The sequence below is a fragment of the Ailuropoda melanoleuca genome, chromosome 2, assembly GCF_002007445.2.
Source record: "Ailuropoda melanoleuca isolate Jingjing chromosome 2, ASM200744v2, whole genome shotgun sequence".
In the NCBI taxonomy this organism is placed as follows: domain Eukaryota; kingdom Metazoa; phylum Chordata; class Mammalia; order Carnivora; family Ursidae; genus Ailuropoda; species Ailuropoda melanoleuca.
This window is the reverse complement of record NC_048219.1, coordinates 68,881,061-68,909,017: the sequence shown is the minus strand read 5'-3', so window position 1 is coordinate 68,909,017 and position 27,957 is coordinate 68,881,061. Positions and strand designations below refer to the sequence as shown.

Here is a 27,957-nt window from a genome sequence, read left to right as displayed (position 1 = left end):
AGTGGGAGAGGAAGAAGCAGGCTCATAGCAGAGGAGCCTGATGTGGGGCTCGATCCCATAACGCCGGGATCACGCCCTGAGCCAAAGGCAGACGCTTAACCTCTGTGCCACCCAGGCGCCCCGTCTTAGGGTTTTTGTGAAACGAGCTGATATGTGCAAAGCACTTAGAAGAATACCTAGCTCCCATAAAACACTCAGTAATTATTAGCTGTTATATTTGTCATTGACTATTCTTTTTTTAATGTTTTTCCATTTTCTAATTTTAATTTTAATATATTTATTTGACAGAGATAAAGAGCACAAGCAGGGAGACTGGCAGGCAGAGGGAGAGGGAGAAGCAGGCTTCTTGCTGAGCAGGGAGCCCAATGTCCGGCTTGGTCCCATGACCTGAGCCGACCTGAGCCGAAGGTAGATGCTTAACTGAGTGAGCCACCTAGGTGCCCCTGTCATTGACTATTTCATTCTTTTAAGTGAGTGAGTATACAGTAATCTGTAGTTTGGATACGGCATAGCTTATTTTTGTAACCACCCAAATTGTCTTAAATTGTTATTACAAATACAATTTTTGTGTGACTGTGTGTTTTTCTGTAGGATAAATTCCTAGAAGTGAAATTCCTAGGTCAGAGGTGAAACATAGTTTAGTAGGATACCGTTGAATTTCCTCCAAAAATATTGTGCTAGTTTACACTCTTCACTGTGTATGAGTGTGCTCATTTTTCTGCATCCTCCCTTATGCTGATATTAGCGGTCTTCTGCATTTTCCATGAAATGACAGGCAATGGATTTTTTTTTTTTTTTACATAAAAAGCATAGTGGGGCGCCTGGGTGGCACAGCGGTTAAGCGTCTGCCTTCAGCTCAGGGCGTGATCCCGGCGTTATGGGATCGAGCCCCACATCAGGCTCTTCCTCTATGAGCCTGCTTCTTCCTCTCCCACTCCCCCCGCTTGTGTTCCCTCTCTTGCTGGCTGTCTCTATCTCTGTCGAATAAATAAATAAAATCTTTAAAAAAAAAAAAGCATAGTGTACAGAAATTTTTGTATTTTATTTTTTTTAAAATATATCTATTTTTACATGCGTCGGAATTTGATGCAGGAAATAATGGAGGTCCCCGTTAGAAGGCAGAACATGGGTAGAAAGAAAGAGTGGTGCTTATTCCAGGAATAAGTACAAATGGTACGTTTTGGCTACAGCATGGGAGGAAAAAAAAATCCTTAAAATGGGATTGGGCTGAATAGTACAAAACATTAAATGCCCTAAGTTTTTGTCCTTAATGTAATAATTCCTGGGAAGCAGATGAAGGTTTCTGGGGGGAAGAGTGATATGACTGTGGGAGAAGAGTGAGAATTGTGCTTTAGGAAAATGATCTTGTGGTGCTGTGTAGGACAGATTAGAATGGAGATAAAGAAACAGAGAGGCCAATTGAGAATGTTTCATTAATTTTGTTGACAGGTGATGAAGGCTTTGTGCTTGGTGGTGATGGCGGAATGGAAAGTGGCAGACAGATGTCATAGAGAGAATGGAAAGTAAGAGAGATGCAGAAGGGATAGGTAGGAGGGTGGTAGGCTGGAGGAAGAATCTGCAGAGCTTGTTTGGAAATAGGGGTCTGAAAGAGTGTTTGGGGTCAAATCTTGAGAATATGGGTTTTTGAGTATTGCTGACCAGGAATGTGTGGACAGGCCACCATCAGAATAGGGAAGTCAGATGTAAGAGCTAGTCTGGAGGAAAAGATGATCAATTTCACTGCAGACAAATTAAGCTTATTGTCATCCAAACAGAAATCTATATAGCATTGGAAATTTGAATGAAAGCATTGTGGAGATATGGGGTGGGGGCAATTGGATGATTTGGGAGATATCCTAGGGATGAAAACTGAGGTCATGGAAGTGATGATAAGCTTGCAGAGAAATGTAGAGGCCAAGGGGGAAAGTCTTGGGAATGGATATGTTCATGTATGAGGCGTGGAAAGGAACTGTACTTGATTACGATATTTTGACAATGACTATTTCTAACATTTGACCTCAGATGTAGGTAGACAGTCCTTTAATGGCCCCCAAAAATCCATGCCCACTTTTTTCTTTCCACCTTTGGTTGTTCTATTGCTCCTGTTCAAATTGTGTACATTCTGAACCCCTTTTCCTCCATAATGCCTTGTTTACTTACCATGTCAGCCTTAAGGGTCTAATCTGAAGTTACGGATGGCTTATCGGTTAAAACCTCAGAAGCCAGGGGCGCCTGGGTGGCTCAGTTGTTAAGCGTCTGCCTTCAGCTCAGTCATGATCCCAGGGTCCTGGGATCGAGCCCCGCTTCAGTCTCCCTGCTCAGTGGGAAACCTGCTTCTCCCTCTCCCACTCCCCCTGCTGGTGTTCCCTCTCTTGCTGTATCTCTCTCTATCAAATAAATAAAATCTTTAAAAAAACAAAACCTCAGAAGCCAGATCAGAGACCATACTTTTCACCACTCATTTGCTGTGCCTCTGATAAATATCTTAATCAGTGCCCTATTTTACATAGTGGGGACAGTTATACCCCTCACACCTTCCTGGGTTGTTTTGAGAAATGGATGTTAAATCCTTGACATGATGTCTGACATGTAAGCCCTTGGTAATTGCTAGCTCTTCTTCTTATTTTCTCCATATACCTCTAAATTTCTATAATGAAATGCAGTTTTTTCCTATTCTGTCCTGTGTGATCTTACACTGTAGTTTTCTTAAAAATTTTTTTTTTTAAAGATTTTATTTATTTATTGGACAGAGAGAGACGCAGCGAGAGAGGGAACACCAGCAGGGGGAGTGGGAGAAGGAGAAGCAGGCTCCCTGCTGAGCAGGGAGCCTGATGTGGGGCTCGATCCCAGGACCCTGGGATCATGACCTGAGCCGAAGGCAGACGCTTAACAACTGAGCCACCCAGGCACCCCATACACTGTAGTTTTTTATAACCTCCGTGAGCTTCAGTGTCTGTATGACAAAAACAAAAAACAACAAACAAACAACAACAACAAAACCCAACCCCCCCTCCCCGAAAAACCTTTGTATGTTTCTTCCAAGGATTAGAGTTCATTTCTGTGAAGTGCCTACTGTGATGACTAGAATGGATTCAATAAATAGTATCATTTAAATGATAGATTAATGGCATTTGCTTTTGTTTCATCTATTAGCTTTGCCTCTTTAGAGAAGGGGCCATTCCACTTTGTACCTAATTCCCTCTTGAGTACAGGGTTATTGTGAGGGCCATGTGGAATGATCCAGATGAAAGCTCTTTATCATGTAATAAGGTATTTGCTTCCAGTTAAAGAAGTTGGAAGCATTATTTGCTGAGGATGCTGTGATTAGGGAAATCAGGATTAGATTGTGGAGTTACCCATTACTTTTTCTTCAGTGGTTTTCCTCTACCTTTCCCTTTAATTTTTCTTGCTTTTACTTAAACTCTAAATTCTCTTTCAGAATTCTTTTCAACCATTTTAAGTTGTTAGACCTGACAGATCTCAAACTGACATTCAATGTGCCATTTTTGGTGCCTCTTTGTTTTTTAGAACCATCTCTGAAAATGTCATAACTCCAATTGCTAATTTAAAAAAAAATCTTTTTTTCTCTTTGCTTCCTGCTGTGCAAATGGAGTCTGAAACATTTTTATATGAGGAAGTGGAAATACTTGACCTATTTTTCCAATTTCTCTATAATTTGAGATTCTGCTATCAAAGTCAATTTAATTTTTGATGTGGAAGTTTTCTATGAAGGTAAAGTTAAATTAGTGGAAAGAAGGAGAGCACATTTTCTGAAATATTTTAGAAGGCTTGAACAAATTAAATGCAGGTGAAAGAAATATATGAAAATCTCACTTGTCTAACCACAACAGTGTTGGGAAGAAATTAGCACGTGCTGGTGACAAGGAAATTTAATAGTGGTAATAAATAATGGCAGTTACTATGTATTGACAACTTGGTGATTTTAGGCGTCAAACTAACTGTTTTAACGTTCGTTCTTTCAGGAGTTTTAGTTCTATGAAAGAGATCTCTCTCTACATTGCTTCTTAGATTCCTAGAGTGGACTCAATATTTTTATTTTTGTTTTCTAAAGTAAGCTCTACATTCAACGTGGGGCTTGAACGCAGGACTGCAAGATCAAGAGTTGCATGCTTTATTGACTGAGCCAGCCCAGGTGCCTCAAAACACTTGTAGTTTTTTTCTAAAGTAATTTCTGTGCCCAGTGGGGCTCGAACTCATGACCCTGAGGTTAAGAATCCTATTCTCTACCGACTGAGCCAGCCGGGCACCCCTCAACATTCTGAATTAGGCTACTTTAGATTTCAGCTTTGTCACAGTATGCCCCCATTCACATTGTTCATTGTGAAATTTGGATCCTTGCTGAATTTGTTTATTTTCTACATCCTTCTCTCTGCAAGGAGGGAGCAGTGATGCAAAGTGAAGAGAGAACATGGACATTGCCCTTAGATTTAGGTTCTAATCCTAAAAGTATATATGATTTAGTGTATAGTCCCTGGCCTCCATTTTTTCATCTCTAAATGAAGATACTATCTGCTTATTATAAGGGTTATATTAGATGTAGTATCTTCCAGGTTCTTACTAAATGTTTCTTTTTCTTTTTCTCCATGCTATATCCTCTTTCTTCCCTCCTGTGTAATAGAAATGTAATCCTTTTCTTTATGTCTTAGAAATTTCATTGCTTTCTGTGTATCTCTTGTGCCTAGTCTTAACTATTTTGACTTAATCAGTCTCCTTATCCTTCTTATGGTTCGACCTATTTTTCTATAATTCTTTTCACCTAACTCTGCCACTCTATTTCCACCTCTTTCCACCTCTAGCCCTAGTCTCTTTAGGTTTTTTGGGCCAAAGGCCTGTCAGGTTTGCCCCAGATCGTACATGAAATGCTGATGTTACAAATGTGCTGGGTCCCCAAATTAATTTCCAGTTCGGCTTGGAATTTCAACTCCGTTTTCCAAGAGAAGCAATATTATATATGGTGGTTCTCTTTCTAGGCCCAAAGCCTAGAAAGCATGTTTAACTTACAAATTAATTGAAATATTTTACACTTACACCAAAGTAAAAGAAAATAATGCCATTGTAATTCTAGTAATAAAATAAAACGAAAACTACATTGAGTAATAAGTAGTTATATACTTTGAACATTGTGGAATGTAGTTGATGGACGTTCTGAAAGGAACGTTTAAATGCTTTGAATTGCAGTGTTTTTTTGTTATGATAAATTTTTTTTTTCTCCTGCAGAAGGTCACTGTGAGAATGCTCATTTATTAGTCATATTTATAGTTTCTGTTTAGGTTCACCAATGGAATAAGAGAGAATAAGACATTTTCATTGAATAAATCCATCTTCTATCTCCAAAATCCTCCCTGTTGCTTGGCTTATTTTTGGTTCTGAGAACTCTCCTTTTTTACTGAAATCCTTGATGCTCCTAATTTAGAGCTCGAGTCAAGGCTGAAACTTAATGGACTGTATATGCTCTGAAGTAGTATTTTTCAAACTGGAATTTAAGATCCACTGATAGGTTGTAAGGTGACGATTCAGTAGGATAGATAACACCAACATAAAAAAAAAAGTAAGAATGGAAAATGTATGAATTTATCCCATGTGGTAAAGGTAAATTATGTCTCTTGAAATGTTTGTTGGATCATAATGTAAAATATTTCTTACTTTTCTTCTCTGAGTACAGTAAAAAATTACATAAATTGACTGCATATAGCAAAAAAAACCAAAAGAAAAAAAAAACAACAACCCCCCCAAAACAATCAAACCCAAAACCAACCTTTTCTAAATTATTTAAATATTTTATAGTGAACCCTTCTGATTAAGTTTTTTTTTTCCCCCAACTGATTCTTCATAATTAAGAAAGCCTTGTTATCTCATAGCTGTGCATTGATTAAGTGTGCTTATACTCTTATCTTGGGTAATGTAGAGTGGGTATTACTGGGCTGAGTTCCTACAATTTTTGTGTGCATGTTAGCTTTTGAACTTTTTGATGCCTTAATTTAAAATAAATGACTAACAACGAGAGGTAGAGCTTGATTGCAGTATAACTAAGACCTGATTAGTTATTTGCCAGCTTAATCATCTGACATGGTTTTAAAAGATATGCTTTTCTCCGTTTCCTCTTTTTCTCACATGTTCTTGGAATGACACAATAAAAAGACATTTAATGACTAATTTATTAAAAAAATTCTTAACACAGACTCCTTAGTCTAATGATTTTCTTACATCTAGATGTTTTCCAATTGGATTCTTCTCATTTTATCTGAATTTTACTTTGCTTTAATTAAATATATTGTCTTATTAATATCACTTGCCTCTGTGGTCCACAATCACAATAATTAAATATTCATGCAAGTACAAGAATTTGATATTTAAATAATAAAGAATACATTTGTTTTGAAGTTTTATCTTTGTGTGAGATGTATGAAGAACCATTGTATAAGCAGTCATCATACTTTTTTATAAAATGCCTGTTTTTCAGGCAAGAAAGAAAACTATGTATGAATATCAGGTTTGGGAATATTTCAGTTAGAGAATCAGGATAACTTCTCTTTTAATTTTTCTTTTTTTAAAGATTTTATTTATTTACTCGACAGAGATAGAGACAGCCAGCGAGAGAGGGTACACAAGCAGGGGGAGTGGGAGAAGAAGAAGCAGGCTCATAGCGGAGGAGCCTGATGTGGGACTCGATCCCATAACGCCGGGATCACGCCCTGAGCTGAAGGCAGATGCTTAACCACTGTGCCACCCAGGCGCCCCTATCTTTTTAATTTTTTAAACTCATCTGTCTTTGTCCTGGGACAACAGAATGCAAATTATGATACTTTTGTTTTATTTTCTATATTGTACCCACTGTTGAATATGAATAACTAAAGAATCATACAAAATTGGTGTGAATTTTTCAGTGCTTGAAGACCTCATAACAGAATATAATATAGTTCATCATCCACATTACAGAATTTTAACTTAAATGTCTCCATGAAAAACTCCTTATTCTCATTCATAACTATGCAATCTGTTGGCAAAAGTTGGCTAATGAATAGTATTACTTTGAAAAAAGGCTGTTTCTTAAATCATATCCTGGAAAAATCCGTCAGTTGCCATTATATTGCAAATAGAGCTTCACCCTGACTGGTCAGCATCTGACCAAGGACAAAGAAATTGCTGTTTTACGTCCCTCCCTGACCATGTTGGTTACATTTTCCTAATGATGGACAGGTGGTAGCGCCTTGTCACTTTCCCTTTCCCTGCTTACACTTCCTGCTTTGATAATTCCCGATATCCTTTACCACCTTGGCTGGCTCTTTCTTCCTTTCTCCCTTCCTTTCTTTCTTTACTTTCTTTCTTTTCTTTACTTTCTTTCTTTTCTTTTCTTTCTTTCTTTCTTTCTTTAAATTTTTATAATTAACATTTAATTAATTAACATTTAATAATTAACATTTTAAAAAAAATGTTATTTATTTGAGAGAAAGCGAGAGTGAGAGAGATCACAGAGGGAGAGGGAGAGGAAGAAGCGACTCCCCACTGAGCAGAGGCAGGGCTCCATCCCAGGACCCCGATGTCATGACCTGAGCCATCCAGGTGCCCCCGTCCCCCCTTGACTTTCTTAAAATCATAATGTTAGGCATGAAGGTGATCCTGAATTTATTCTGGTTCGTCAATTATATTTCACAAATAGAGAAGCTGAGACAGGGATTAAATAACTGGATTGACGTCATTCAGCTACGCAATGTGTAGCAGAGACTAGAAATCACGTCTTGTTTCTACTTTCACCTGGCAGGAAGTCAGTGCCAAATAAATATTTGCTAAGCTGGGTTGACTCTTCCCCTATACCATCCTTTAGGTGAGTGGCACATTACTGCATTTCATCTTCATAATAATTTGGCTAGGGTCACGTGGTTAAAACTATGACCTTGATTCCTCCAGCAAATCTTGCCTAGTCCTAAAAGCAGGTCCACCCCTAACAAAAGCACACAAAAACCATGTTTGAATAGAAAAATTCTTCTACTGCCCCACTCTTTAGTACTCCTTTTCTTTTTTCTCCCAGTTTTATTGAGAAATAATTGATATATATCACTATATATGTTTAAGACAGTTATTTTCTGAACTGTTATTTCCTATAGTAATTAACCATTTTCAAAGTTACATTTTTCTTATGACTCTATAGAGAAATCTTGTGCTTCTCTTATGTTATAGGTTTTTCTTTCAGATGCTCTTGATTTGTTTGTTCCTTTTGCTCATCCTTAAATGGGAAAAACTCTACCTAGCCTTGATGTTTGATTAAAGGTAGGGGTATATGGTACCGTTGGACCCTGTGCTGTCTACTTGATAGATCCTGGTGGAAGCTGCAGGGCTGGTTGAAATGTGTAGCCCCCAGTGTAATCTCTGGTGTCTAGCAATAGTGCTGGTTCAATGTGGGGTTTGTAATTTACATGACCATAAAAGGATAATGAATTCTAATGATTCTAAGGGTGCTTTTATTTTGTCTTACTCCATCTCTGTGGAGAATGAGCTGCTTCTTGGGTTCTGCCCATCAGCAGCCTCTCCACAAGCTTTTTTTTACTGCTAGGTAACATGTCCCTGCCATCCTCCTCTAACCTTGTCATATGCTGTGATTTGCAGGTTCTGAATGTAAGGACCAAGTGAAGTGATTGCTGTAGGCTACAAGAGGGTGGGACTAACATAAAGTAGCTGGTTTTCTGTTGGGCAGATGGTAAGAGGTGGTAAACGGCGAGAGAAGAATATTGTTTAGACTGACAATGGTGTTTCTTAATTCAGAAGTACCTGGGCTATAGGTAATAGAAATATTGTTTCTTGCAATTGGTTCTCTGTTATCCTCAGTTTTCAGTATTGCAAATTAAATCATCCACCCTGTCATGATTAATTTAATGGGGAATTGGGAGAAGTCCTATCAGAGAATTATTTAGATGATGGTATTTAAACCCAGAAGAAACATTTCTTTTTTTTTTTTTAAAGATTTTATTTATTTATGTGACAGAGAGACAGACAGCGAGAGAGGGAACACAGCAGGAGAGTGGGAGAGGAAGAAGCAGGCTTCCAGCATTGGAGCCCGATGTGGGACTTGATCCCGGAATGCCGGGATCATGCCCTGAGCCGAAGGCAGATGCTTAAGGACTGCGCTCCCCAGGCGCCCCCAGAAGAAACATTTCTTGTTTGTTCTTTAAGCTTCCTAGGATAAAGTAGAATAGAAACTTTTGCTTTTAGTGTACTGGTTTATTATTTCCAAATCATGCTAATGAAAGCTAACATTTATTATCTTCCTTGTCAGTCTTTGGGTTGTATCTTTATTTTGTTTTTTTGTATCTTCATTTTATTAAAACAACTTGAAAGGAGGTTGTTAGTTTCCTAATTTTTAAGGTAAGTGGTGGCATAAGTGATTTGGTTAAGGTGTCGTAATTGGTCATTGGTAGAGCCGAGATGCAAATCCAGGTCAAACTTCACATATCGCATTCTTTTTATTACATATTTTTGATAATATGGCTAGCTGTCTATTGAAAGCAAGCAGCCATCTAAAATTACCGTTCTGTGGTATGAAAGCTTTATATTTTAATTACCTATGAAAATAATGTGCTTTGAATCTTCTTTTTGAGATGGCAGTTCTTGGACTTACCCTCGGTACCTTCATACTTGTGCTGCACATTACTTCTGTGGCTAATTATCCCAGTGGGAAAGTAGGAAGGTCATGCCATGGAATGGTTCCTGAACATGGTCATACCACACACCCTGATCCTGTTCACAACGTTTCAGTGAGTCAGATGACATTCAGACCCGGAGATCAGATCGAAGGTACTGTGCTCGGATTAACTATTTGCGTTTTGAGTTTCACTCTTTTCCTGTACATTGAATCTTTATTACTGAGGGATTTATACAGTTTCATTTAAATCTGTTCACTTGTTTTCATAAGATACACCATCTTGTCCTTCTCACTTTGCGTCCAACTACTACCGATGACTGTTATTACTTAAGTGGTATATCTGCTCTCCAGTCAGAGTAGGTTTTAAATACAGTTTTATCATTAGTTAATTGATCTTTTTTAACCGTACTATTAACTCAATAGAAGAGGAAAGTGAAGTTTATTTTGTCTGGTTTAAGGTGTAATAAACCCGTGTCATTCTTGGTACAGTGTAAACCCTTGTGTTTTTCTGATTCTTCTAATGAAATGTGGGCCGACTGTTAAAGGTTTATCTATAACAGTGTTTTACTAACTATTTTCTGCAATTCTAGAAATGCAAAATATTAAACTCTGACAAGAAGGATATATGGAAAAATAAGTTTGGAACCCTCCGTGTGTTACATACAATGTACTTCGGAGAGTTTCGTCCTGCAGAGTAGGACGTGAAAGGCCTTGGCGGTTTTCAGTAAAGAGACAAGTATTTACTTTTCATTCGGCACTTTTCAAACTAATTTGGCCCCATGGACTGTTCCCTGACCATCACCTACCTTTTTTTCCCTTTGGAATGGCTATTAACATCTCACGGAGTGAATCCTGTGGAACACAGTTTAGAACTTCTTTGTCTATAGGATAATTTCTGCCGTTTTCTCTCCTGGAGTAGTTTTGTGTATGTACCCAGATTCGAACTGTGAGGTGCCTCACAGTTCCTTTTTTTTTTTTTTTTTAAAGGTTTTATTTATTTATTTGACAGAGAGAGAGAGAGACAGCGAGAGAGGGAGCACAAGCAGGGGGAGCGGGAGAGGGAGAAGCAGGGTTCCTGCTGAGCAGGGAGCCCGATGTGGGGCTCAATCCCAGAACGCTGGGATCATGACCTGAGCCGATGGCAGATGCTTAATGACTGAGCCACCCACGTGCCCCCTCTGAACAGTTTCCTTTTGGGGATGTTGCTAAATGTCTTAAACTATCTTTTTGTTTGTTTCTCAGTTACCTTGTCAGGGCAACCGTTTAGAGGCTTTCTCTTAGAAGCACGGGATGCGGAGGATTTGAGTGGCCCTCCTGTTGGCTCCTTCACATTGATTGACAGTCAGGTGTCCCAGCTTCTGACCTGTGAAGACGTACAGGTTTGTGTTACATTTGAAATCTGTCAGTTTCCGTGGATCTTTTCACTACAGGGTGGTGGTTGTAAGATAAACAATGACATTACCTGCGTATTGCAGACATCTAAATGATTCACAGTGATCAAGCTTTCCCCCAATTTTCCTATTTGCAATATATTTTTACACATCAGCATCCTAGGCAAGCAGTAGCTTGAAGAGTTTTGATATTTTATTTAGTATTGACTCTTATTATATTGATTATAAAGGGTGTTAGTATTGAAGAGAGGATTCTAGAGCAGGGCAGAGGTCTAATTTTTGTCATTCATTCATTCATTTAATAAAAATTTATTATACCAGGAACGGCCCCGGTGCGAAGGGATATGGTGATGAACAAGACCTATTCTTGTTCTTTGAAGAGCTCAGAGCATTACACATAGGTAGAACATATGGATGTATGACGTATGGTAAATAAGTGGAACATAAGGTTATAGGGCAGATTCACGAGGAGAACATGTAAGTAGACTTAGACTGGAAACACGCAGGATGGGTGGGAAGCATAGCAGGGGAACTCACACACAGGCTGGAGAAAATTGAGAGAGAGCTCCCTGGAGGAGGGACTCTTCATGTCAGGCCTCAAAGAATGAGTAGAAATTTGCCAGGTGAATGAGTGTGGGAAATGAGATTGTTCAAGGGAAAGGTATTCCTAAAATATAATGCTATGTATGTGGAGGCAGGAATTTTTCTTTTAATAGCTTTTCTTCATTCTCTTTGTATCTATTAATGGAAGGAATATAAATGTGTGGTATAAATGAAATAAAGAGCAGGCTGTATATAGCATTAACATACCCAGTGTTCATAGTTCTCTGCAGTTCTTAAATTTCGGTTGACTCTAGTTTATTCACAGAGCCAGCTGCTAATCTGTTGTCCACTAGTCAACATGTACTTGTTGAGCTCCTGAGTCCCTGCTCTAATTAAAACAACCTTTACCAGGGTGTGAGCATTATGCAGTGATAGATGACTTTGCAAAATGATAGTAGTTCCAGCCATGCTCTACCATTGAGTGACTGAATGGTTGTTCTTCTCCATTTTATTTCAGGGATATGCTGTGAGTCACACAAGTCCATCCAAGAAAACAAAAGTTAAAGTCTACTGGAATGCTCCAAGCAATGCTCCGAATCACGTAAAGTTTCTGTGAGTAGGCGAGCTTAGAAATCTGCAACTAGTAAAATTGAAACAATAATGGTCTGTATCATTTTTGATACCTGTTGGACATTCACCTCTACAGGAGAGGTTTGCTGTAGTAATGACACCACCTTAGTGAGATAAGTAGTCATTTTGCTTTTTGTTTGATTTTTTCCACCTAGCACAGGACCTGGTGCCTAATAGGCACTTAATAGACCTCTGTTGAGTGAATGAAGTTTTGCAGTACCTTCCCACTAAAAGGCATCAATAACAACTGGGTGCCCTCAGAATTGCCCTCAGAATTATGAAATTCAGTAGAATTAGATGTCCTTCGCCCTTACTTCTATGTGCAAGGGGAAGAGGAATGTCATAAAGCAGTCTAATGATTCTAAATAAAGCAGTCTAATGTGTTAGAGACATATATTTTAAGGAGAATTGCTCTCCTGGCACATCTGTATTTTTTGTTCTACTTTGTACACAGGTTCCAGCACACAGTAACACAGCTTTGCACCTGTGTGTTGTGTGGAATGTGGAAAGGGACTGTGACGCCAGTATGAACTGATGGTTGCTTACGCAGCCTCTATATAGCTTCTCCCTATAGCTGCCTGCTACACTTGCCCGGTGGAATAATTTGAATACCACACTTTGAAATTGGTAGTAGTAGTATGTTCTTTATATGTCAGGGATTGGAAATCTGTGCAGTTTAGTCCTAAGATCCGGCATTCAGGACTTCTGTGAGCATGCCCAAAGAGCAGACAAAGAAGAGAGGAGAAGGGAAGAAAAGAAAGATCAAGAGCGAGCAAGAAAGCAAGGGCAGTAAGAGTTTATTTAGTGAGGAGGTGGAAGAGTCATTAGAGATGGGCCTTAGACAAAAGTAGTAGTAGGGTTAGGTAATATTAAGGTGTGTGTCCCTACTATATTCCTTTTCTTTTTTCCCTTTTTTAAAAAAATTTATGATGGGCCACAATCAGGGTTCTGGTTGATCCCGTTAGTTCTGCATTTCAGAGTCACAGTTGTTGAGAAGTATAAAATCTACTGGGTGAAGATTCCCGGTCCGATAATTTCACAGCCAAATGCACTGCCTTTTACGACACCTGAAGCTACAATAGCCCCTTTGTCGACATTACCTCCGGTCTCCTATCTAACCAAATCAGTAAGTAACATTTTTATGGTTCTGCCAAATGCAATCTGTAATAACGGTGTCTTAGGAAATTGTGGTTCTAGGCTTGGTGAAGTGTGTAGAGAGGTGGCTGTACTGGGTCTTGGTAGTAAGTTTTGGGGACTTCTGCAGGAAATCCGAAGGAAGTCTTCATTGCAACATTATGACTTACAGGTCGGAATAAAGGCCATGCAAGACCCCACATGTTCGAGGTGTGGATATGATATTCACACCGAGTCTATATGGCCAAATATCAAATGTGGAGAGGAAGATTAAAGCTTGAGCTAAATTTAGACAGGATTTGGAGGAGAATCTTGAAATAGTGATGTAACTTGTAGATCTGATTTCATTAAGGCCAATGAGTACTGGGGGATTCTCTGTGCTGAACTACAGAAACTCTTCTGCAAACTCATCAGCTAGACTTCCATTCAGTCCCTCTGGCTCAGAAGAATGATGACTGAAAAAACATATCTTGTAAAGGGTAATGCATGTGGGAAACATTAGGAAGGTTTCTCTGAAAGAAATTCTGATGTTAGACTTATTATTTTGGAAGTGCATGTAACGAAAAATGTCTTACGGCAGGTTATTACAGTTGAAAGAACAAACTTAGGTCTGATTCTCGACTTGTCTACTTCTGTGCGACTTTGGACAAGCTCCTTAATTCTCAACGGCTCAGTTTCTTCACCTATAAAGTGAGAAATCATAATATCTAGCTCTTAGTACCATTATGAGAATTAAACAGTATAATGAATATAAGGTTTCTAATTACTTTGCACATAATAGAAGTTCTGTAAATATTAGTTCCTTTTTTCTTTTCCTTCTCTTTTTTTTTCTTTTTATAGCTCTTTTTGTAGGGAAGACCAAGTAAAGCACTTGTGCTCCTATGTAATGTCTCATTTTGTTTTCCTTCTATGTTTTGAAATATATACTGATTTTATTTGACTACATTATTATGAATGTTACACTTTGACCATACAATTAGATCTTTTATTTGCACTAGTTCTGTTTACTTAGTCTTTGTTTTTTTTAAGATTTTATTTTTAAGTAATCTCTACACCCAGCGTGGGTATTGAACTTACAACCCCAAGATCAAGCATTACACTGCACGCTCCACCAACTGAGCCAGCCAGGCACCCCTCAGCTTACTTAGTCTTAATGTTTAATTTCAGAGCTGCTTTAGGGGAGTAAATGGTCATCTTGGACCTAAGCTTCCTGGTAGGACAAAATTATCTTTTCATATATTCACACAAAAGGTATTTGTTTTTGGAGCTTTTATGGTATCTCTGTACCAGGTTTATAATCTCTGATTATAGAAAGGTTTATTCAGAGTCATGAGATTATAGCATTTGGAGAGCTAGAAGGACCTCAGGGTTCAGTCTCTGTTGTGTAGTTGAAGGTATACAAGAGAGACAGTAAGTTCTTTAGCAAACATGATGGAGTAGAGGGGAGAGCAGAGACCAAAATCCAAGTTTTGTAGTGGGTTGTTCTTTCCACTCTACTGTGACTTTTCTTGAAGTTCCTGTGAAATAATAAGAAATACATATATTGGTCTCTGCTGTGGTTCCTGCTAATATTTGGCCGTTAACCCCAGTTCCTGATACAGAGCTCCTAAATCCCTTGTAATTTCCTGAGTGATAGGAATACCTTTGGTTCTAATGAGGTGACTCTGGGTGGGCTCCTAGATGGGGGCAGGTCACCAGAAAGACCAACCCATGCTGGGAACTTTCGACCCCACTCCCTATTTTCCAGAGATGAGAGAGGGGCTGAAAATTGAGTCAATAATCCATCATGCCTCCATGGTGAAGCCTCTATAAAAATCCCCAAAGTATGGGGTTCAGAGAGCCCCCAGGTTGCTGAACACGTGGAGGTGCTTGGAGGATGGTGCCTCAGAGAGGGTGTGGAAGCTCCATGCCCCTTCCCACATACCTTGCCCTGTGTGCCTCTTCCATCTGACTGTTCCTGGGTTGCATCCTGTAATAATACACTTGGCGTTCCTGGGTGGCTCATTGGTTAAGCACCGGATTCTTGATTTTGGTGCAGGTCATGATCTCAGGGTTGTGAGATCGAGCCCCACGTGGGCTCCGCGCTTGGCAAGGAGTCTCTTGAGATTCTCTCTCTCTCCCTTTGCCCCTCTCCCTGCTTATGTGTGCTCTCTCTCTCTCTCTCTAGATAAATAAATAAAATCTTAAAAAAGGAATAATACACTGGTAATCTAGTAAGAAAGCTGTTTTCCTGAGTTCTGTGAGCCATCCTAGTACATTATCAAACTCAAGGAGAGGGTCATGGGAACCTCCAGTCCCCTCCAGTGGGAACCTGGAACTTGTGATTGGCCACTGAAGTGAGAAGTCTTGTGGGACTAAGTCCCTAACTTGTAGGATTGGACACTAACTTCAGGTAGATTGTGTCAGAATGGAATTGCAATGTAGGACACACATTTGGTGTCCACAGAGAATTGCAGAATTGGCTAATGTGGGAAAACCCGCCACACATTTGGTGGCCAGAAGTATTGGTAGAGTAGAAATGAGATGTTTTTGATACAGTTCCCATTAGATCTAGTTATGTAATGTTTAACTCTCTTCTGAAATATACCCTCACAGTGCCTTCTAACAAGATGACTACACATTTGCTCTGTCAAATTGTAGAGCTGACGTTTTTCAATACTCTTCCTCTTTTTTGTCATAACAAGAAGCTCTGAATTAAGTCACTGTGGACTGCTCCTGTTTCTCCTCCACTTAATTTTTATTACTATTACTTGGAGTGGTGGTATATATAGAGAATAACCATTTTTTCTTATTTTATTTTATTTTATTTTTTTTAAAGATTTTATTTATTTATTTGGCAGAGATAGAGACTGCTAGCGAGAGAGGGAACACAAGCAGGGGGAGTGGGAGAGGAAGAAGCAGGCTCATAGCAGAGGAGCCTGATATAGGGATCGAACCCATAACGCCGGGATCACGCCCTGAGTCGAAGGCAGACGCTTAACCGCTGTGCCACCCAGGCGCCCCTCTTATATTATTTTAATATCCAATTTGAACCTGAATTCTAGAAGCAGAGTTTAGGATTTAAATATAAAAACTTGCTAAGAGTTTGTCTGTTTCCCTTTTAAAAGTCCATTCTAAAAACTCAAGGATCCCTTTTAGGCAAGAATGTCAACGTGGACTTAAATATTCTCTAAGATATTTTTCAAAGTTTACTAGAAACTTTGCTCCAGATCATCATTAATGTGAAATATTTTGTGTATAAAGCCCTTTTAATTTTGTGTATTAAAGTCCTTTTAATACTCACGCACATTATAGTCCAACTAATGTTATATCTTCCAGATTTTAATTAAAATTAATGCAGTTTAAAAGTTCACAACCTAACTACTGCTCTGATCATTTCTAATTTGGGTTGTGTCTTTTGTTTCCTTCTTTGAATCTCTATTATGAAAAGATATTCTTGTTAAAATTTGTGCTTCAAGGTAGTGGCTCTTTTATCATGGTGAAATGAACTGCATGGTCTGTAATTAAGGACTTTTTCTCCCTGTCATTTTTCTAGTTCAGTGCTTCAGATTGTGGGAACAAGAAGTTCTGTATTAGGAGTCCTGTGAACTGTGACCCAGAGAAGGAGCACGCCTGTTTCTTCTTGTCCTTCACACGAGATGACCAATCAGTGGTCGTTGAAATGAGCGGTCCCAGTAATGGCTATTTATCCTTTGCGTTTTCTCATGACAGATGGATGGTTTGTATCCCTCACTTACGTAAGTGGTAATGAAAGAAAATTACTAGAGGGAGCCTAATCAGCGGTGGTGTACTTGTTTGTTCCAGGGTCAAATGATCAAACTTAAAATGGGGAGGGGATGGGGAGGGCAGGACACACTAACTTAGAGCAGATGCTGACTTAAACATCTTTGGGCATTTCATGTTTTTAACAGTTGTGCAATTACATAGCTCTGAGAACAGGATGTCCTACAGAGAGTTAGGAAAATCACTCTATATCCAGTGGACTTGCCTTTCTGTCTGTGTCTGTCTCTTTGTGATAAAAGCAAGAAACACAGTTAGGAAAAGTTGCTCTGCATAAAAGTCTTATGTTATTGGTGATGCTTTTCCAACCCTACTTGTTTTCTCGAGTGCCCAGCTGCCTCGGTGTCCCCACTTTGGTAGTCATCGGTACATATCCCAAACAGAGAATGACACCTGGCGTGTCCAGGCGTAAATACATTCTTCACAGATAGGTTCTTTTGTCAGATCTAGGGAAGGCAGCTTTGTCTGAAGCTGATTCTCGCTCTCCCTGGGTGGTGCTGAATGGATTAAATGGTTCTGTAGATGGCAGCCTTGTGCTGTGGTGTGGAAGAGCAGAGTGCTGCAGCAGCGTCCTGACCTCCCAGAAGGAAGGCAGGAGAGTATGGGCCAGGACACGTGCGAGTCCTGTTCAGTGCAGGGTTGGCGGAGAGGTTGGGGATGCCTGCAAATGGAGAAAGCCTCTTTCTTCCACGTTAGCAAAGGCAACGGGTCTTTCCTAGAGCAGTTTCTTTCTGTCAGGTTTTAAACTTAACATTACTTCTTTAGGGAATCATATTTCAAAAAAAGAAAGGGAACGCTGAGATTCTGTACTAGAAGACTTAATATTTTCCCTAAATGTTCACTTTGATCACTTTGGTCCTTGTGTGCTGCTTGCAAGTTTTGAAGGAAGCTAGATATTTTACTATATGACTTAGATATTTTACTATATAGTCCTTCAATGCACTCATTATTCTCTTTCATTAAGCAAAATGTATACCTTAAACTTACGAGAGATAAGATATGTCATATGCTTTTATTTTTTATTATTTTTTTTAGGGGGAGAGGGGCAAAGGGAGAGGGAAAGAGAGAATCTTAGGCAGGCTCCATACCCAGCCTGGAGCCTGACTCGGTTCTCAATCTTATGATCCTGAGATAGTGACCTGAGCCAAAATCAAGAGTCTGACGCTTAATGTCTGAGCCACCCAGGCGCTCCAGATATGTCATATGCTTTTAAAAATAACATATAAGGAGGGGCACCTGGGTGGCTCAGTCGTTAAGCATCTGCCTTCGGCTCAGGGCGTGATCCCAGAGTCCGGGGATTGAGCCCCACATCGGGCTCCTCTGCTGGGAGCCTGCTGCTTCTCTCCCACTCCCCCTGCTTGTTTTCCCTCTCTCACTGGCTGTCTCTCTCTCTCTGTCAAATAAATAAGTAAAAAATCTAAAAAGAAAAAAAAAATATATATATATATAAGGAATTATGACTTTCTCTTTTTTAAAGTCTTTTCTTGGGAGATTTTTTTTTTAAATGATTTTTTATGTTAGTCACCATACAGTACATCCCCAGATTCCTTTTCTTGGGGGATTTTATACTAGATTGAATGATTTTACAGTAGTTCAAATGTTTTCCCCGTTTCCCTTTGTAATATAGCATATTTTTTTGCATGTTTACAGTTCTGGCCAAAACGAACCAGGTTTGGCACCTAAGGTGGATGATGAGTTTGGATTAAAAATAAAATGTGACTATACAGCAATAAGGAAAGATGGTGGTAGTGCTTGTTGTGTGAATGTGATGGAACTGGTTATGAAGGAATTTATGAAGATGGGCCCCCCAAGGATTAACAATGGTGGGCTTGTTGGAATAAGTATGTAGCTTCATCTCTAACATACAGTGCTCATTTAGATATGTGCTCTAGTCCCTTAAATAAACAACACTGCAGTCACTTTAGAGCCAAACTTCATGTAGTAGGATACTCACATTTTTCTTTTTCTGGCCACATAAAATCTGTCCTGAGGGGAAAAGACACTACTGCTGCCCTGGGCGTGGTGATGAGGAGTGCATAAGTAGACCAGTTGTTTCTGTTCTAAGTTGTAGGCATAGATAGCACAAAAGCATTTGTCTTTAATTCAAGATATATTTATCTTACTTAGAAATCTTGTGTTTCTAGTATAGTACTCATCAAAAATGTTTATAAAAAAGACTTAATTATGCAGGTGCAGTTGATTTATAGAGCAATCTTATTTAATGATTAAAATCATCTGTACACCTGTTTGCCTAAATTGGGGGAAATAAATCATCCTCAAAAAATATTTTTAAAGTGGTTGTTTCTATTTTTGGTTATGTAAAAAATTTTAAGATATTTTTATGAACTGCTGTTTCTTTTCAGTACCTAATATAAATTTAAATACTGAAGGTATCTGATGTTATGAATACTAGCTAAATGATACCTTTTTCAATTTTACTTGTAAATTAATGATAACAATTGTTTTGGTATTAGGCTTCAACACTAAAATTGATGAAAAGTATAATTTTCCGTATTTTTTCTAATGATGACTTGCTAATGTCTGAATTCTAACTAAATTGCAAAGTATACACATATTCCCTATCTTGGATACTTTATTAAATGATAGAAAGTGTATCAAGAATACATACATATATATTAGCTTGGCTTCCTTCTCCTGCCCAATGTCATCTTGCTCTATACATAATTTCTTAATGTTCAGTTCTAGAATGTTCCCAGTTCTGACCTCTCTTGTACATCAGATTGGGATTTCCAGTGGCTGGCTGATCTTGTCCAGATGAGTGTTCCTGGACAGCACTAACCATCATCCATAAAACTGAACTGAATATCTTCCCTCCTCCTGTTTCTTATGTTCCCCATTCTTGGTGATCAAAAACAGTAATAAAAAAGCAGTTACCATGATTGATTTCTTGCTTCTTTTCAGATACTGTCTTGGGCAATTTATAGACTCTCATTTATTGCTGCCACCATCTTTGGTGTTCAGGGAATTTGGTTGTGACTTAGATTCTTCCCTTTTATTCACCTCTCAGGTCCTTCTTCCTCACACACACCCCCAGCTTGCTTTTTTGAGAAGTTTTAAACCGACATCCACCTAAACCAGCTGAAAGAATAGTCCAACAAACACCAATAAGTTCTTCACCTGCGGGCTTGCCACATTCCTCCCTCTCTTTCCTCCACTGCGCGTGCATGCACGTGTGTAGATTGACTTATGAAGTGTATATAAAACACACATTTTTTCCCCAAACTATTTGAGTTAAGTTGTAGATATATCATGACATTTTATCTTTAGAGTTTTTAGCAAGTATCTCCTAAGAACAAGGATATGCTCCTATAATTACCATAATATCTTGATCACATTGAGAAAACTTAACAGTGATATAATAATAATTTTATGCAATATAGTCTATATTCCAGATACATCAGTTGTCCCCATAAAGTCCTTCATAGCTGTTTTTTTAAAAATATTTCTGACCCAAGATCCAATCATTGATCACTCAATACATTTAATTGTTATATCTCTTTGATCAGTTACCCATTTATTTTCTAGATTTTTTTTAGTCCAATTCTGTAGAATGTCCCACAATTTGTATAGTAGATTCAGGTTAAGATTTTTGGCACAAATACTACCTAAGGGGTTTGTTTCTGTCTCTGCGTCATATCAAGAGGTGCGTGCGTAATGTGAGATTATTCCATTATTGATGATTCTATGTTTGATCACTGGTATCTGTCAGATTTTTCCATTGTGAAGGCGTGTTTTCTCTTTTTAATTAATAAGTCATCTGTGGGGTGATACTTTGAGGGTAAATATTCTGTTCCTCAATAACATTTTACCAAATGATTTTAGCATCTATTGATGTTCCTTTCCTGAAACAGTTGTTACATTTGTGGTTGCAAAATGGTGATTTTCTAAGTTATTTATTAGCTGGCATTCTTCTAAAAAGAAGAGCTTTCTCTTTGCATCTGCTCTTCCCTTTTGGTGAAACACTATGGACTAATGAATTCCTTTGGTCTATTGTGTTATAGTTTATCATCATCATTCTTCTTTTAGAGGCTCATATTGACCCAACTATGGCTCCTTGAAGCTGTTTTTTGGTGCCCTATTGATGTGTCTCCTTTAGTTTTTTGTTGTATCTTTGTTTTTTGGTGTAACAAGATGTCCGCTCATCTTATACTGTTACGCATTTTCATTTCTCAAAGGAGGTCTGTTTCCTTTTAATAGGAATAGTGTTTAGAAGTCAAGATTTGGGTGCTAGTGTGTTCATTGCTATCAGTCTTCCAGATAATTTTGATTTTGTCTTTGACCTACTTCTTCATTCTCTTTATTGCATTGTCACTATCTTTGACTTGGCTTACACCTTTACTGTCATTTCCAGACCACTGCAGTGACCCCTCACTAGTCCTCCTGGCTCCATGATTTCTCCTTTAAAATTTTTAGCAACTTTATTCCATTTCATCTTTCAACAGTCACTGTTGTTTTCTTCCCAAGCTACCACGGAGCTCATCTCAATCCTATCCCCAGAAACCTTTGGTGAGCCTTTAGTAGGTACAGGAAAAATGATTTTTTTCCCATTAGAGTGGCTTTCCACACTCTTCAAAGTCCTTGTTGGAATTTCCAGCCTTACCGTGTCTATGTTTTGGCTAACAGAATTACCTGTTTCCTAAAATGTTCACGTATTTTTTATTTCTGTCTTTGGTCCTGGAAGTTCCTCCTTTTGGAAATCTTTCCCTTTTATCTCAGCTCTACCTTATCCACATATAAATAAATATTTTTTATTCTCTAAGGCCTACTTAATTATTATCTTTTCTGATAAGTTTTTTCCAACCTTTTGGCTCTACACAATTTGTGCTTCCATGATACTTTGTCTAAACCTGTTTTATCTTAATCCACATACTATTATAGCTGTGTCTTCCATTAAAACATAGTCTTTGGTTCTAAGAACAATCTAGTCATCTTCATTTTCCCCACAGTATCCACACAGTGTTTTCTGAACAGAGTGTGTTCTAAATGCTTGATTCAAGAGGAACAAATGGGAGAAAGAGGATCTGTCCAATTCAGAAAGTTGGTGGAGGGGCACCAGGGTGGCTCAGTCGTTAAGCATCTGCCTTCAGCTCGGGTCGTGATCCCAGAGTCCTGGGATTGGGCCCCACATCAGGCTCTGTGCTCAGTGGGAAGCCTGCTTCTTCCTCTCCCACTCCCCCAGCTTGTGTTCCCTCTCTCGCTGTCTCTCTCTGTCAAATAAATAAAATCTTAAAAAAAAAAAAAAAGAAACTTGGTGGAACTTCTTACAGGTGTGCTTTTATACTCCAAACTTGGGGTTTCTAGAATTGCCTGGAGCCTAAGGTTGTAGTACACCTCTCATACTCTTCACTGTAGAGTAGTGAGGACTGAGAGTTACTTCTCCGTCCCCATCATTCTGTCCAATATTTGAGAGGTTTGTCTGCAGTGGGTTAGTATGGCAGTTGACTTGTCATCATTTGCCTCAAAATCAACTGGTTTGTTATATTAACATTTGTTTTAAGTAAAAAAAGAATTTGTATACCTCCTAGAGGGTAATCTAGAAAACACACATTGTTTGCTTAAATTAGAGATCAGTGAACTTTTTATGTAAAGTAACTACCTTAGAATTTGTTGGCATATAGTCTCTGTTCTAAATATTTGTGTCTCTTATGGTAGCATTGAAGCAGCCGTGGACAATCCATCAATTAATAGGTGTGGCTTTGTTCCAATAAAACTTCATTTGTGGACCTATTCTTCTTTTAATTAAAGAAAATGACTTAGATATGTAAACATCCCTCTGTAGGGCTGTACAAAAACAGGCATCAGGCTGAATTTGGTCTGTGTGTCATAGTTTGTTGATTCCTGGTTTAAATCATAATGACTCCAAATTTCTTGAGTTGGGCTAATTCTGATTTGAATAGAAGATGTGTAACAGTGAATAATTGGTTTGCTAATGTTATGTACTTCAGAGTTCTCAAAAGTGGAACTTTAAAAAATTTAACATATGTTAGAATGTCATTGGGATTAATGGCAAAATTTATTATCACTTGTCAGTCTTGGCTTTGTTTAAGGAGTTTAATGACTACAACACACAAAGGATCTTGTTAGATGGTTTACAGGGAAGGTTTAGAATAGGTGAAAGAACCAAAACTATACCCAGTAATTTAAAATGCACATTATTTCTTTGCACCATCATTTAAATGTACTTTGAAGATTCAGTCTGTCCTCTGATAGTCACTTTAAGTAAGCTCTAACTGTGAGAGCTAAGGAATATCGGAGGCTAAAGGGTAGATAAGAAGTAGACTGACAGAAAATGCCTCCTTGAGTTCAGACAAGTTGGTCTTCATATGGCATAGTAAATCTATTGAGTGTGTACAATATTAGCAATATTTGATTACAGCATCCTCATCTTAAAAGTTACCCCCCAAGCCCAATATAGTGCAGTGTGTTTATAGTTATGAAAATTTGTAAGACACAGATATTTATTTACAAACAATGTTCTTAGTAAGTTCAGTGAAAAAAGGTAACAGAATTGTGTATTTTTCTATTTGGGGTGAAAAATAGTTATAAATACAAATAGGTTTGGATGAATATACATGAAAGCATTAATAGTGGTATTTGAGTTTATGGGCATATAAACATGTTATTTTAATCTATTTTTACATTGAAATTGTGTTGCTTTTGTATTATAACAAAATTATTATTTACTTATTCATTACTGAATAATACAAAGTGTAGTTGACACACAGTGTTATATTAGTTTCAACATAGTGTACAACATAGTGACTGAACAGTTTTAAATATCGTGCTATGCTCATCACAAGTGTAGCTACTGTCTGTTACCATACAGCACTGTTATACCGTTGACTACATTTCCTGTGTTCTACCTTTTATTCCCATGACTTAACTCATTCCACACCTGGAAGCCTGTATCTCCCACTGCCTCTCACCCATTTTGCCCATCCTCCTCCCCGGCCTCTATTAAGTTTGTTCCCTGTATTTATGGGTCTGTTTGTGCTCTTTGTTTGTTTCTTCATTATAGCAGAATTATTTTAAATTAATAAATTGGACAGCCAATTCTCTTGAGTTCATCGTATCATTAAGATTGAATCAGTAAATTATGTTTTAAAAGCCTCAAATACCATTTGATTTCATTAGGGATGCTTTTAAAAACAGAATGTTGACATTCTTTTGAATTTTTCTCATTTGCAAATGTTTTCAGGGTGATGATGATGCTTATTTGTGTATTCGTGAAGATCAGACTGTACACATACAACCTTCCCATTTGACGGGGCGAAGTCACCCTGTGATGGACTCCAGGGTAGGTGTGAAAATTCTGGGAACCTCTACCTGGTTTGTCTTGCCTTCTGGCCATGTGGCCAACAGTGGTGTAACTGTGCTGCAAGATAGCTTCCCATCCTCAGTTAGCAGCAGAGCCAGAGCAGGGGTCTAGCAGCAGGGTTCCTTTCTTATAATAATCTGGGAGAGACTTTTTTGTGCTTTATTTTTTTAAAATAATATATAAAAATATAATAAATTATATTATATTCTTATATGTTTAATTTATTATTAATGTCACTGTAGTATTTATATTTAATGTTATTTATTAAAGTATATTTTATTATTATATAATTTAATAAAATTATGTATATTTAAGGTATACAACATGATGTCTTGATATACATATACATAGCGAAATGATTACTACAGTTGTGTCCTTACATACTTACTTTTATTTTGTGGTGCGAGTACCTGAAATTTACTGGCTTAGCAAATTTCCCCTGTACAATACAGTATTATTAAGTACAGTCATCATGCTGTACATTGGATCTCTAGACTTAATCATCCTACGTAACTGCAACTTTGTACGCTTTGACCACCGTCTCCCCTTTTCTACACTTGGAAAAGCACAAGACAAGTTTCTCTTGTAGGAAAAGATGAATTCTTGCCTGTGTTACCTAAGTCCTTTTTTCACATCTTAGAAAAGAATATTCTACAGTGAAGAAGGTCAGATCATCAGCTCCTTTTCAAAAGCTTACAGACCGATTTTTAAGAAGAGGCTTAGGTTCATGATACAGAGTTTCTTGTCCAGTGAGAAAGAGGAGCGTGTGGGGCAGAGACTGGTTCAGTCCTTTGGACAGTTGTCTTCTGTGCCTCTTCTTGGCATCTGTGCCGGAGATGGCCTATTTCTGGTAGAGAAGTGTCTCTTTTCACGTGGCTGTTGGCAAGCAGATGAGCTCTGATGAAGCAGTAGCCATCGTCTAATGACTTCACGTTCTCTGCAGAGCTTTCCCCTGGGCTTGGAACTTCTCCCTTGTTGCTTGTTACATTTTGGCCACTAGGGTATTACTTCCTAATTGTTTCTTCAGTGTTTTTGATTGTGTGTCAGTGGCCAGATGGGGTTAGTACATCTGCCAAAGTTTCTAACCTGGGTAGAGGACTTGTGGGATTCTGACTCTAAGTAAAAAGTAGTATTTTTGCCAAGTGGGATAAAGACAAATAAATTAGAAGAAAATGTTTCTTGTACTCCTCAGAGAGGAAGTGGGAAAACAGTGATACAGCCGACAAAGCATGCACCAAGGATCTTAGGGAAAGGAAATCGAGCGGGTCAGGATTTTGATCATATTTTATTTTTAGCAAATCTGTGGAAAGTGCTGAGGAGACCCATTGTGTATGTTTGCAGGGTGCTCTTGTGGATCTGGCTTGGAGGCTGGTGGATGGCGTTATGCAGTGTTCTTTCAGAAGAAACATTACCCTTCCTGGGGTTAAGAATAGATTTGATCTAAACACAAGCTACTACATATTCCTAGCAGATGGTGCAGCTGACGATGGTACGTATATTGATGAAAACTATCTTTTCAAGTTTTTTCCTCTCTTTTCTTCCCTTTTCCACCTTTCCTAGAGAGACTACTATAATTGCTCATTTTTTAAGATACACACTTCTGGGTAAAGAGTTATCAAAACCCTTTTCCATTTTGCCTGACAGTTTGACTTTGGATGACCTTCTCGTTTTGTTTTACGGGAAACTAGATAAAAGTAGTGTCAACTATGTTATAAGGTGACATGCTTATGATAAAAATGACTTCTGGCTGGCGAACTGCATTTGGACCAGGAAGAACTATAAATACCTAGTAAGAAGCCATATCTTTGGGCTTCCCTAAGTGGTGTGACATTGGCAGATCTCTGGCAGGGATCCTGTAAGCAGTGACTGTAGGGTTGTTGCAAGAGATACTGGCTTTTGCAAGATAACCTGTCCAATGTGAATCTCATCTCCGTGAACCTGAGCTTTCTCCAGGGAGGTGGAGGAGGGGTAGAGAGAATAGCTCCTGGCCAGCTGAATAAGGTGCTACAAGATCTCCCATTGAAGGAAAATGCCTCTAAATGCCCTGCAGCTGTGCTTGTCCCTGTCTTACATCTCTCTAAGTGAATCTGATGCCAGGTACAGCCCACAGTAGTTTTATGAGTTTGAATATTTACATTATCCTTTTTTTTTTTTTTAAAAAGAATATTTCCTTTATCCTTAAGAAAACTGCCCTGGTGGGTATCGCAACACATATTAATAAGGATTATTAGATTTTGTTTAAGGTCTTGGCTGATGATGTTTTGAAGAACTACAGGAAATGCCAAGGTAGTCTGTAGTGACTCATCTCTTGTGAGATAATACTGCCCCCAAACTTTGAGAATATAGCCGCCTTTGAAAATGGTGAGAAGCTGGGCATATGGAATGGAAAGTTAGGGAGTGAGGTAAAGGAAGAGGAGGAGCAAAAATGTGGTGTAGGCAAAATTGTGAAAATCCTTTGCATATTCTATCATGTGGTTCTGATTTTATACTATAGGTAAAGGGAGATGATTGTTTTGAAGCAGTAGATAAAGTATCTACTCAGTGTTATGAGAAAACTTAGGAGTATTTGTAGATTTAGTGGTAGGTGATATGTGTAGTTATCTTAGCCAAATCATGTAGTCTTGTTTGCACCAGCAACAGCAAATAAGGCTTAAAAATCATTTCTTGGTTAAGTGATAATAATGAAGAAAAACTACTCTGTGTTTAATGAGTGCCAGTCACTGGCCGAGCGCTGTAGTTAGATCCTTCGTTTTTATCCTCAGAAAAATTACATTAGGTATGTACTCTTAGTATCCCTGTTTCATCCGGGAGGAAACAGAGGCTTAGGAGTGGTTGAATAATTTGCCCAGATGAGTCTGTGGTAGAGCTGGAATTTGAACCCAAACTCTTTGCCCTCAGAGCCTAAGTAGTCAACACTTCTGAACATGGAAAATGTAGGAATTGAATTTTTAATGAGGAAAAGGGTCAAATATTTGTGTTTTTAGACGGATGCCACTCAAGTACAGGTCACTGTGTTTGTTGGTACTGTAGCTGTCACATACTGTGCATAACATATATCTCATGTCTCACAGAGGCTTTGTAAATAGACATTATATTGCCCGTTTAAGAGAAGGAAACTGGAACCTGGAAAGGCTAAGTAACTTTTTCCAAATCAAACAAGTGGCAGAGTCAGAAATTACACCCCAGGCTGTTCTGCTTACAGAAGCCGTGCCCTTTCCATCATACCAAACTGCTTCCTTTGCTGCCAGTATGGTACAGGTGCTCCATCATGAAGGACTATTGAGGAAAATGGATGTCTTCAGTTGCTAGGGGATTTAACAGTTTGCATTTATACTTTAAAAACCTTGATACTGAGGGGGTCTGGGGGGCTCAGTTGGTTATGCATCTGCCTTCAGCTCAGGTCATAATCTCAGAGTCCTGGGATGGAGCCCTGCATCGGGCTCCCTGCTCAGTGGGGATTCTGCTGCCCCCCCCCCGCCCCCCCC

At 38.6% G+C, this 27,957-nt stretch overlaps 1 protein-coding gene across 1 annotated transcript in view; it reads left to right on the top strand.

Moving 5' to 3' along the window:
- FRRS1 (ferric chelate reductase 1) overlaps positions 1-27,957 on the top strand; it is a 44,905-nt gene that overhangs the window by 2,212 nt on the left and 14,736 nt on the right. Inside the window, exons 2-8 of the mRNA XM_002920774.4 lie at positions 9,612-9,807; positions 10,898-11,034; positions 12,107-12,201; positions 13,198-13,345; positions 16,889-17,071; positions 24,353-24,451; positions 25,814-25,961. Coding sequence (XP_002920820.1) covers positions 9,612-9,807; positions 10,898-11,034; positions 12,107-12,201; positions 13,198-13,345; positions 16,889-17,071; positions 24,353-24,451; positions 25,814-25,961 — 1,006 coding nt within the window. The remainder of the gene's footprint in view (positions 1-9,611; positions 9,808-10,897; positions 11,035-12,106; positions 12,202-13,197; positions 13,346-16,888; positions 17,072-24,352; positions 24,452-25,813; positions 25,962-27,957) is intronic.